Genomic DNA, 12,629 nt, shown 5'->3' on the forward strand with positions numbered 1-12,629 from the left:
AACCAGAAGTGGATCCAAAAGACATCGGCTATTTCTTTGCCATCTAACAGTTGTCTGCAGAGGTGCTCTTACCCCTGGACTTCAGGGCCGAAGTCCAGGGCCTCCACACCCTTTGGAGGCCCCCAAATCCTCTTTAGTCTGTCCTGGGTGGTGTGGTTTGCACCCTCAAGAACCTACATGTTAAAAGAAAATCACCATTTTGAAAGATGCCTCTTTCAAATCTGGATATGTCAAGTTTTTCCACTGCATGAGGAGGGAGGGATGATTTTCTACAATTTCCCTTTTCTCACTGCAAGCTCCTTCAGGGTCCCCTCACTCAGTCATCATTTTGGGAGGCACAAGTGACTGCAGAGGGAAGGGGAGACTGCTAAAAAAAATCCTCCCTCCTCCCTCATGCAACAGAAAACCCTGACATGTCTGCAGGTGGGAGGTAGGGGTGTGTGTGTGTGTGTGTGTGTGTGTGTGTGTGTGTGTGTGTGTGTGTGTGAGAGAGAGAGAGAGAGAGAGAGAGAGAGAGAGAGAGAGAGAGAGAGCCATTCATAAAGCTTGTTGGATGAACCTGTGAAAAGTGGCTGCAAAGAAGTGTCTTGGCCCCACACTGCTCAACTCCTATGGTTCTCCTGCCTTAGAAAAGAGCCTGATTAGGGACACACATCTAATGACTCAATAACAAATGCTGGCTTAAAATTAGTGATTTGCCACAGGGCAATGCATCCTTTTCAAGGCATAAAAGTCTTGATCTCGCTTTCTCCCATAGTGGTCCATTTCCTTGCTCAGCATTTTACCTTGTGATCAAAATCTCATAGGCAAGATAGCAGGTAAAGTGTCTTGTTCCAACAACCTCATATATATAATAAAAATAATAATAGAGAATTGTCTGAATCTCTATTTGGCAGTATTTACACGTGAACTTGTCATTGGGCAAATAAATCTGAGAGGAAAATTCCGCATGAAAAACTACTTGCAGCACATTTCCCCCAAGAAACAATAGAACAGCGATCTTCACTGTTTAGGCAGCGGAGCCCGGTGGCACGCCCTGTGGCAAGTGCGCCCTTCGTGCCTTCTGCCTCTGTGGGGGCCTGTGCTTGGCCCAGCAGCCCCTACCGCAGCAAGCTAGGAGGCGGCATGTGTTGAAGGTGCGGGCCAAGCCCTTGCCTGTCTTCCCCGCCTCCTGCCACCGCTCAGAAGATGCGGCTGAAGGCATGGGTGAGCAGGTTGGCAGAGGGCGAGGGGGGCTGTGAGGCATGTCGGGGGCAGCCAGCAGGGTCTGTGTGGGCCGTGACATGGAGCCCACGGTCGTAGAAAGCCACCTGTCATAGTCATTTCATTCCTTTGCAAAAAAGAGAATTCGCATCTAGAGAGAATGATCACACAAGGGACATAAGAGCACTCCCTTTATTGACAATCATGTTACTTTGTCACATAAACTAATACTGCATAGTAAAGACTTTCAGTAGCAGTGTCCTGAGTACAACTCTGCTAGACTGGCATTAAGTAATCTCACATTTATTCTCTCTCACCTGCATCTTAGTTGTCCAAGTTTGTTCCCCCCACCACTCCCACCCTGAGCAGCCACCTCTCAAGCCTGGTTACAGTCTTGGTTTCCTGCGATCAGGCAGCAGGCAAATAGGAGCTGGAATCAAAACAGTAAAATGGCTGCAGAACATAAGAACTGAAATACAGGTGTGTGTGTGTGTGTGTGACACACAGACTTAAGTAACTTGAAAACTAAACCAGAACAGACAAGGAAAGTTCATTATAATGACGGCCCAGTTCACATGTCATGGCCAAACCATGATTTGGCTGATAGGAATGAGTTGTTGGTGCACACACTCCCCCTCTCCTTCCACATATCTATTCTCTCCTCCACTTCTGGGTTCACAGTAACCCGTTCATTATAACACTCAATCAGTCAAATGATGGTTACTGCTAACCATCATTTGCCCACAAACTAGAATAGAAAGCCAGTGCAGACCACCATTTTCAGTTCTGATCTGGAGGCAGAACTACAGTTAGCAGTATCAGTAGTCTGCCCAATTCAGATGTCACAGCAAATGATCATTGCCATGGAGAAGAAAATGGAGGAATCGGGGTATGCAAGGGAAGAACACAACACGTTCCCTGGTATGACCACAATGACTGAACCCAGCCCATCATTTCCAACTGGAAAAACAACAACCACCACCAACAACAAATAATTATCTGAATGTAATCTAGAAAGTTAGAACATTAGCTATTATGCAGTGGTATGTAGTTGCTGTAAGTTTTACGATGTAATATGATGTTTGTTATATATTGACTATCTTCTTATATACACATATGTATTATGACCTGCTGCACTATCCTGCTGTCTGACATGGATACCAAATCTCCTTGCACATGTAGAAGGGGAGGGAAGAGTGGAATTTTGTGTTATATTTTTGATTTTGCTAGCTACCTTGAGTCCAGTGGCAGGATATATGACTGTGTATGTGAACAAACAAACAAACATGAAAAATAAAACAAGGGAGACAACAGTACCTTTATCACCCTCACAATATTATGTGCAGAAGTAATTTCCAACCTCACCACTACAATTCATACATGGATTGGAAAACCGGCTTCCAGGACTAAGCAGTTGCCTAAGAACTCACCTACCCTTGAGCTCTAGTTCAGGCTCTATGAGTAGGATGCTCTATTAAAGTGCTAAGTACTATGCTGATCTAGATCCAAGGAAGGCAATGTAAGGCTCATAGATAACATCCAGTTTCAAAAGCGCACACGCACACGCACGCACACACACACACACACACACACACACACACACACACACACACAATATGCTCTAGGCATTTCCATGTTCCTTCCACCTAGTGACTCACCACCAAGACTGCCTGAATGGAGGGGAAAGGAGAGGAGAGCTGGTCTTGTGGTAGCAAGCATGACTTGTCCCCATAGCTAAGCAGGGTCCGCCCTGGTTGCATATGAATGGGAGACTTGATGTGTGAGCACTGTAAGATATTCCTCTTAGGGGGATGGAGCCACTCTGGGAAGAGCAGAAGGTTTCAAGTTCCCTCCTTGGCTTCTCCAAGATAGGGCTGAGAGAGATTCCTGCCTGCAACCTTGGAGAAGCCGCTGCCAGTCTGTGAAGACAATACTGAGCTAGACCGACCAATGGTCTGACTCAGTATATGGCAGCTTTCTATCTTCCTATGAGGTAAAAGCCTTACTGAGCTAAATGCAGTCCCATGTGCCTTAAGTTGCCTGACCTGATCATGGGCAACGATTCTGTAGCATAGCTGTTTAAACAAGGTGTGATATGTTCTGTGTTACAAAGACATCACTAACATGTAATTCACTTTCTAATGCAGGGGTAGGCAATCTTTGGCACTCTGGAACTACAGTTCCCATCATCCCCAGCCACAATAAATTGATGCCAAACACCTGGGATGCCAAAGTTTGCCCACCCTTACTCTAAGGTATGGAATAATCCCACACTGGACATCCTTCCATCCAGGATGGAGAAGAGAGCTGGTCTTGTGGTAGCAAGCATGACTTGTCCCATTAGCTAAGCAGGGTCTGCCCTGGTTGCATTTGAATGGGAGGCCACATGTGAGCACTGGAAGATATTCCCCTCAGTGGATAGAGCCTCTCCGGGAAGAGCATCTAGGTTCCAAGTCCCCTCCCTGGCTTCTCCAAGATAGGGCTGAGAGAGATTCCTGCCTGCAACCTTGGAGAAGCTGCTGCCAATCTGTGTAGACATTACTGAGCTAAATAGATCAATGGTCTAACTCAGTTGACGGCAGCTTCCTATGTTCCAGGATGAGTTTTGAATTCAGTATGAAAATAACATCCCTAGCAGCAACCTCAAGCAAAAACCAAACAGAAAGGAAAGATGAACCCCTCATGTCCATTTCGATGGAGACATTTGCTTGCCTATCATAAAGAACTTGGACAAGGGTGATGCTGCTATTAACAATTACTCTGTCATAACTGGGGTTTACAGCTGTAATTTCATTACCCCCGCCCTGCCCTCAACATCCTGCAAAGAGCTGTTACAGCAACTGCATTGTTACTAAGTACCACTAGAGGGAGCCAATGTTTCTCAAATCAAATGAGTTATCTAGAGCTGGGATAACCTACTCCATTAGTTCATTCCCATCCTCCAATTTTTAAAATTGGTTTGATGGTGCAGATGAAGAAGCTATTGATGCAAGTAGAATGGGACTTCAGGAAAAGTTCTGTTCCTGTGTCTGGACAAATGGTTATACAGTTATACCAGCTTGTTCTGCTTCAGTTGCCAGCTACTGATGTTAACAGTATCAGTGTAAATTGAAATCAGTAGCATTGCAGCTCACTACTGACCACTAGCCTGACACAATCCAGAAGGAGGTTTTGAACAGTGCATCAAGGAAGCTTTTTGCTTACTTGGCAAATGCTGTCCTCCACTTCCCCAGACCTTATCACGCTCTTTAGATTTGCAGTACCTTAAAATACCAATTTCCACATATGTAGGAGTAGAATCAAGAATTCTGTCTGCATTTGACTTTGCTGTGCATGGTAAGGAGACTGATAAACCTGGCATTTAGGACTCTTCCTGCTCTCCGTATGTCTTCAAGAAGAAAGGAATGCATGATGTATGTTACCAGGTGAAAGCAGAAAAAACTAGAGAGCAATTCAGTAAACTATGTGGGCTGGCAAAAAAAGCAGGTCAAAGGACAAGACATTGTTAGGGGAGTGCTACTGTATTGCCAAGTGAAGAGATGACCATCCTTCTAGGCTTTGGCATACTTGATTGATGGCTGATGCCTATACCAAGATGCTGGAATTTGCGGCTCATTCCTTTCAGTCACAGTGCATGCTAAGACCAGACTGATCTGTGGTTGTGGACGGCAAGGGGGGTAAAGCAGGTTGAAATTAGGCAGTTAAAAACCACAGTCTAGTAGTTGGTTGGCAAGAAAGAGCTGCAAGGGCATGCAGTTGCTTTGGGGGAGCTTATGTTGCTCCAAAGAGTAGCATAGTCTGCTGCTCCCCTCCTGCCCTTGGTAAACAGATCTATACTACAAAAAACATCAGGGCGCTTTCCAGATTACATGCTATAACAGGGGTTAAATGCTTCGACTTGGCAGGATTGTACAGGTAGGGGAGAGGGGGCCCGTGTTCATCCCTCTCTCTGGTGGCCCCCTAGAGTGAGGGAGATAATGAAGAAAAAAGGGAGAGATGGATCTGGAGGGCCCTCAGGAGCTGGGGGCCCGTGTTCTTTGAACCCTCTCACTCAGTTATAGCTACGCCCCTACTGAAAATGATCCCAAGAATCTCAAACTTGACAACGGGAAGATACAGCTATTTTTCTACAATGGACTTGCAACGTTGTAGCACTATAAAGAAAAAGATAAAATCCAAAAGAAGGCATCAGAAATGTGAGTGGCACCTTGCTGTCTGCACAGGGACTGCGGTGTCACATCACAGGAAGTACGGAAGCACACGTAGCAGATCCGTAGTGATCCTGTGGTAGGGCTCAATCTGGAAAGCGCCCTGAAGTCACCAGCTCTCTTTCCTCACAAGAGAACTGACCTTGTAAATTACTACTCCTGAAACTTCTTACTCCTGGGGGCTGTTTCAGAACTACATCTGAACTTTAAAAAGTGGAGAGAACACGGCAGTCTATCAGACACATGTATGTTTTGTGGTCAAACCAAGGGTTAACACAGATAACAATCCACCCAGTCATCATTTTGCAAAGTGTCCATCTGTGTATTTAGGGAACTGCCTGGACAGGTGGTGAAGCCAGTTTTACTATAAATTCACACTGCATCTGAAATCCAAAGCAGCAGAGGCATGTCCTTTTCCTCACTGCCATAGAGACAGTTTGCTCCTCATCGGCATGGATGCCCACCATGTTAAGTTACTAGGGATGTTGCCTAATTAAAGAAATCTTAGTTGATTCATTGAATGAGTTTTAGTAAATTAACTGATGAAATTGTATATACATTTGCATATATGACTGAAAGCAAGAGCTTAGAAGCAAAAACCATTCTCTTTTTTTAGATGATGCAACATTTGTATACAGCAGGCGTCATCCTAGGACATTCCCTCTTAGGTAAGGAACATGCGGAAAATGTTTCTGAAGATGCAGTTTGTATAGAAGTATCTATTTTAAAAATAAGCAACATTTTTTAATGAGTTGCCCAATTCATTAGGGAAGACTTTTTAGTTAATCAAAAGGGTTGTTTTTTTAAAAAAATCATTTAATCTAACTGACCAATTGATTGGAAATTGCAGAGCTATTAAATAATGACCACTTGGTGACTTCTTGTCATCTGTATTTGCTCCTGGTCTGAAAAGAATGGCTGGACATTTTCCAAGCTAAGGGTCTGTGAGTCACTGACTGTAGAATCTTGACAAAGCATACTGTAATGGAAAGTGGGTAATAGTTGTTGTGACCTGGGGTGAATGGCCGAATAGTCAAGGCATGGCACAGGTAAAACAGACCCTCTCCCCTCAGAATGGTAGCTAAACCACTCTGTCCACAAAGGGTGCTCTGTTCACCGTCCATCGTTCCCAAGGAAAGCGTGCATTGCCAGCTAGCATCCGACTTCTGCCTCGAGTTGCAATGATTTGGCATTTGCTGAGCTGAATGACGACAAGCAGAGTTTGGAAACACCGTCTTGGTAGGAGGCAAAAGTTCACTTTTTGTTGGCCGAGAAGGAACCTTTGTGTGACATCATGATTTGAAAAACGGTTTCCCGGAAGTACTGGTCTTGAGTCAGCCTCTTGGCAGCTTGCTTCAGTTCTTCTATGTTTTCAGCCTCCGAGTACATGAATGATTGTGATTGCCGCACTGAAATAAGAACAACACATAGCATTGACTCCACCACGGCCACCTCAGACTCAAGGCCACTCAGAGCAGCTGCAGTGGAGGGCATGGAAACTATTACGACAAGTTCCAAGCGGTGAGAAAAGAGAGGGAGATCCACATAGTTAGCACTCAGCAATAGCAGAGGAGACCATACAGTGGCTATAGTTGAGTGCTAAGAGGAGGCATAAAGGCCATCATACCCAACTACATGGGCACAGAGGTCTATCAGAGTCAGAAGAGCTCCTGGGCTTTCTGAAGACTCTAGATGAGCCAACGCTCCAGCAGACCCACCTTTCAAGATGGTGCTGGCTTGGTTTTTCTCCTAGGGCTGACCCTATTTATAAGAAAGGAGGGAGCAACAGATTGGGGGGTATCTATTAAATGCAACAATAATATAGTTATATAGAAACCTTACACTCTTCACAAACTCCGAGACTTCCTCATCCACAGACTGTAAGAAAGATGTAGGTAGCACAGGCATAAGAACATTCAGACCATCAGACCATCAATCAATCTAGCTTGACATTGTCTACACTGACTAGCAGTAGCACTTTTCAAGTTTCAGGCTGGCGCCTATCCCAGTCCTACCTGGAGATGCTAAGAATGGTATCTGGGACCTTCTACGTGCCAAGCACATGCTACCAATTTCCCATTCCCATGACCTACAGTCGTTCCATGAGTTGCTGGATCTTCTGCGGTGAAAGCGGCAGCTCTTTATCCTGCGAGTGGCAGCCTTGTGGAGGTACACAGAGTTCTTCATGATCACTGGCATTTTGGCTTCTAACTCAGAATTCCGGATGCATTCCTCAAAGAATTCTACAGGAAGGAGACACCCAACAGAAACACAGTTAATGCTATCCTTACGTATTCACGTTGCAATCCAAGTTGGAATGTAATCTTGCAGAAATTGAAATATGGAAAATGTTCAGAATATAAATTTTTAACATTTTTAAGTCTTGCTTCTGAAGTTGGAAACTTTTATAAAATTTAGTCCTCTAAACTTATTCTTCTAGATGAAGAATCCAAGGCAATACATGTTAAATATTTGCTAAGCTGAGAATTTGCATACCTTGTTTAAAGACTAAACAGTCTCTAGTATCCAGAATTGAGAATGTTGAACATGAAATGGAATAAAGAAAATGCAAATTTCTCTTTGCAAGCTACTTCGAGATAGGGGAAAACATTCTAGGCAAATTATCCTGTTTCAGTCAGATAACAATATAACATAGACATCAACAAATGAAACACAATTGTGAATACTATTTTGCAGTACTTTAGAAGGGCAAATACCAATGCAATCTACAATGACAATCCTAGGTTCTACAAAGTTCTAATTCTGCCATCTGAACTAAGGATATAAATTAAGTAAATTTCCATATATTTATTTGGATTTTCTTCATTTATTCCAACTGAAAAGTCTGAGATTTGAGTTCCAGCTTCTCAGGTCCTAGGGGAATGAAAGGGAAAACATGGGATTGGACATTGTATTTATTTAACATATTTCTATACTGCCCAAAATGCAAGTCTCTGGGCGGTTTACAACAAAACAATACAAACAACAAATAAAAAGGTTAACACATTACAACAATTTAAAATTCAAAATGTTAGAACTATCAAGGATATAGATTACAGCAGAGTGAAGGGACAGAGGGAAAAGGTTAGAGAAGAATTTCGCCAAAACCCCTCTAGCAACACACATATATTTTCATGTTGGAGATGCAGCTCCTGATGGCATCGACTCCTGGCACCAGCAACACTTTTCACCACTCGGGGTAGAGATCGTGAGCAAGGGCATTTCCTCTCTGGCTACGCTTTCGCTACTCTACTTGCCCTTTTTTTAGACTGATAGTCTCAGGTTTCATTCTCTCACTTGAGAGACAAATTCTTCTTCCTCCCCGTTCCTGATGCAGCAAGAAGCTAGGCGTGTAGCGGGTCTTTCCTATCACTCTGATGCATTTCCCAAACAAACCACTTCACCTAGAACTTTAACTCCATGTCTCCAGACAGTATTAATTAGCAGTGCTTTCCTTACTTGTGCACTTCTGCTGCGGGTGGGGTAGATAAATGATCTCCTCCCCAAATCTCTCTAACATTTCAAACTTTCCCCATAAAATCTAGACCCTTGATCCTTTTAAATAACGAATGTTCTCAGAGCTGGATTCAGACTTGAGAACTGCTAATCCTATGATGAGCCATTCGTTCCCGTCAGGTACCTCTGCAGTTGCTGCTGCTATTACACCCCAGCAGAGCTGAAACTAATAGAGTTTGCACCCTAGGAAGACACGCTCCCCGGCCCCCTGTTTAGTGCCTCAGACACTCCCACTGTATATGTGCAAGTTGGATTAGCTTTTGGAAGGAAGGAAAAAACAAAACCACCAGAGCTGTGTGTGAGCAACAAACATGGAGAGTGGAAGGAACAGTGAAAAAACCCTATTTTTTTCATGGTGGGCAACAAACCAGTATTATTTTGCCTCAGCCTTCTGAGCTCTCCCTTGCGCAGAACAAGAGCCCCACGACGCAACAAACTCATTCTGCTTACAATGGCAAATGTGGCTTCCATGAGCTCTTTGAAAGGAACCGTTTTCTAGGCCACCTACTGAAGCATAATAGTTTAGGGTCAGTATCTAAAGCAGGGCTGCACAACTTTGGCCCTCCTGCAGATGCTGGACTACAACTCCCATAATCCTGGACCACTGGTCACTGTGGCTGGGGAAGTTGGGAGTTCAAAAACAGCTGGAGGATCAAAGTTGTCCAACCCTGATTTAGATCAGGATTTAAGATCATGGAGCCTGATCTAAATGGTTTGCCAAGCCAGGAACCAGGCAGCACTTTCCTTGTGCATTTAGGACACCATTTCTTGAAAAGAAGCTCTCCAGAGACCAGAGCCCTGTTACTTAGCCCTTTACAGTGACTTCCAAAGGGCCAATTAGAAGCCATGCTTATGCAGAGCTGGGTTGGGAAACAATTACTCCAGCATGGGCCCTCAGTTCAAGGGCTCTTCCCCTCCACCCTGGCGCCTCTCAAAGGTTTCTGGGACCAAATTTCCCGAGGGCAGTAAAGGAGGTACTTCAAATCATGTCCTCTCTTTCTTTAACAGGGAAAGAAAGCCCTCGCCCTCTTGCTGTATTTTCTCTCAGGATAATTTTGGCATCACGTTAGAAAAAGAGGGAGAGTTTGATTCATGCTGAGCAGGGTTCACTCCAGGATTTGTTTCAAATGCCATGGCTCATGTCTTAAATATGTTTCAGGCCAATCGACCCTGCTAACTGAGCGAAGAGACACTTTTAAAAGTGGTGATTCTCTTTATTGAGCAGGAGAAGAGCAACTGGCCCTATCCATCCCCAACATAGCATCCCTCCAGTGGCTGTTGCTGGTGTCCATCTTAGTGTCTTAGATTGTGTGCCCTTCAGGGACAGGAAGTCATTTTATTTTTGTATTTATATCTATGTAAACTGCTTTGGAAACTTTTGTTGAAAGCAATATATAAATATCCGTCATATTCGTATTTGTATAAAGTAATATGTCTGGGACATGTAAAGCAATAAGGACCTTCTTCTGAACATGTGCAGAGTACCTCTCATTCACATGTGTTGTAGCTTCCAAATACTGGTGCATGCAGCAAAGTACTGTAATGTTACCCAGGGACACGCAACCCCCGGGGTTACGTCAATCACGGACAGGGGGTACATGGAAGCTTCCCAGTTCCCTGACTCACTGGGATGCCATGCTGTTGGCTCCAAATCAGTTTCATCTCGCATACCAAGTTGCGTCTCCCCCGGGGGTGGGGAGGAGTGTCAGGAAGCAACACTCCCTCCTTGTCTCCTTGTGACTGGCTGGCTATGTGCTCAGGGTCAGCCCACTAACTGACAGGCTCAGCAGCCCGGGAAATGCTGAAATGAGAAAGGGGTGGAGAACGACGACCAATATTTATATACCACTTGTCAACAAAAGCTCTCAAAGTGCTTTGCGTAGAAAAATAAGGAATAAATACGTAAGATGATTCCCTGTCCTCAAAGGGCTCACAGTTTAAAAAGAAACATAAAGGTAGAAACCACCAACAGCTGCTGGAAAGACACTGTGCTGTGGTTGGAGAGGCCCAGTTGCTCTCCCCCTGCCCAATAGAAAAGAATCGCCATTTTAGAAGGTGCTTCTTCGCTCAATTAGCAGGGAACCCTATTACTGCCCTTGAACTGCATAGCGTGTGTGTGTGCGCTTGTGCTTCAAATTATCCCCATCTATAAAACAAGTTGGTAGTAATACTATGACATCTCCAGGAAGCATGTGCCTTGTTTATGAGCGTATATCAAAGTCTGATTTACTGCTGTTTCATGTTTAGCACATTTCATGTTTCATGTTGAGCATGTTTCATGAGGATTTGTCAGACTCAGCTCTGCCTGTCCTGTAGCGTTTGGCTAGGTTGCATCCCTATTGTTGGGCATCTGCTTCCAATTGTTCATCTTTGGTTCAGGTAATGGTGCCAGTTATGGGGTCCACTCACCCCAGAGCAAGGAAGACAAAATGAGGTATTGCCGCTCCCTTACTTTTTAGGTTGCCGACATCAGCTTTCATCTTTTCTTCTTTTTCTTTGTTGCGATGCAGACAATTTAGGCCTTGCTCAAGGCTCTGCAGGGCTTCCTTAGCCTCCTCCAGATGTTTCTCTAGATCCATGCGCACCTTCACTTCTGCCTGAGCAGGGAAGAGATCAGGCAGTCCAACAATAATCCAGAAAAACAAAACCACCCAAAGACTAATTATAACTAGACACACTTTTTAATAGCTGACACTTCTCAAGAATCCAGAGCTAGCTTATTTCTTTTGCAGCCTTTCCTCTACTAAGAGTTCAGAATGGGAAATAGTGGCATGCAAATGTAAGAGGCAGACAGTGTTGGAATGGCTCAAGGCTGAAACCTATGGGCCACTGCAAGGAATAGGGCAAGCCCCAAGAGGTGGCTCTGCAATGTTGGGCAGACCCAGAATCCCAGAGCTCTGCAGCACTGATCAGGATCCCCTTCTCTGACAAGAGAAGGACACTTGTGCTCTGCTTGTTGAGCAGCTTCAGAGGTGTGAACAGGCGAAGTCAAGATGGGAATGGAGACAGTTTATGGCTGAGATGTTATGCAGTGAAACACCAGCGCACCCAACCTGCAGAGGGCTGCTGTGCACATGAAAGCAGCTCTGGCGGTGTCGTGCAAGAGCTCACTTACGCAGCTACCCAAGACAACGTGCACATATTTGCACTGGGCTACTTCCATTGTTCCCCATGGAAGCACTGTGCAAGAGTGCATGCTGTTTTAGGTAATTTGGCAAGTGCATTCCTGCACAACACTCCCACATGCCTTGGCAGGTCAGGAATGCCGGTGTTTCACTGCACAGCATGTTGGCCACTGAAAATAAGTGCTCCCAGTGGCTGTTGCTAGCGCCCCTCAGGTTTCTTCTTGGGCTGTGAGCAGCTTGGGGAATGGGAAACCATCTTCTTTCCTATGTAAACTGCATTGAGAACTCTGTTGTTGTTAAATGTGACCTCTAAATATCCCAGATAAACAATGACATGCCAACAGTACCTTGAGGTCTCTCTCAGTCTGTTGTTTCTCTGCATTGAGCTCAGAGAGTGAGTTCTGCAAGGCCTGGGCCTGGGAAGAGTAGAACTCCCGCTCCTCCTCTAGAGCTCGGGAGCGCTCTTCATTTTCCTTCATTCTGCAAAGCAGCACAAGGAGAGATTAAGCTGTTATCCCATTTCATAGAATCATACAGTTGTGGAAGGAACCTTGGAGGGGGTTCTCAACCAGGGCTT

At 44.8% G+C, this 12,629-nt stretch overlaps 1 protein-coding gene across 1 annotated transcript in view; it reads right to left on the minus strand.

Annotated features, from left to right (window-relative positions):
• Window positions 1-1,527: 1,527 nt before the first annotated feature.
• PLEKHD1 (pleckstrin homology and coiled-coil domain containing D1) overlaps window positions 1,528-12,629 on the minus strand; it is a 46,804-nt gene continuing 35,702 nt past the window's right edge. The window contains exons 10-13 of the mRNA XM_053290805.1: window positions 12,400-12,532; window positions 11,380-11,524; window positions 7,505-7,654; window positions 1,528-6,820 (exon numbers count right to left, since the gene is read on the minus strand). Of these exons, the coding sequence (XP_053146780.1) occupies window positions 6,666-6,820; window positions 7,505-7,654; window positions 11,380-11,524; window positions 12,400-12,532 (583 nt within the window). The 3' untranslated portion in view covers window positions 1,528-6,665. The remainder of the gene's footprint in view (window positions 6,821-7,504; window positions 7,655-11,379; window positions 11,525-12,399; window positions 12,533-12,629) is intronic.

The sequence above is a fragment of the Hemicordylus capensis genome, chromosome 1 (genome assembly GCF_027244095.1).
Source record: "Hemicordylus capensis ecotype Gifberg chromosome 1, rHemCap1.1.pri, whole genome shotgun sequence".
Classification (NCBI taxonomy): domain Eukaryota; kingdom Metazoa; phylum Chordata; class Lepidosauria; order Squamata; family Cordylidae; genus Hemicordylus; species Hemicordylus capensis.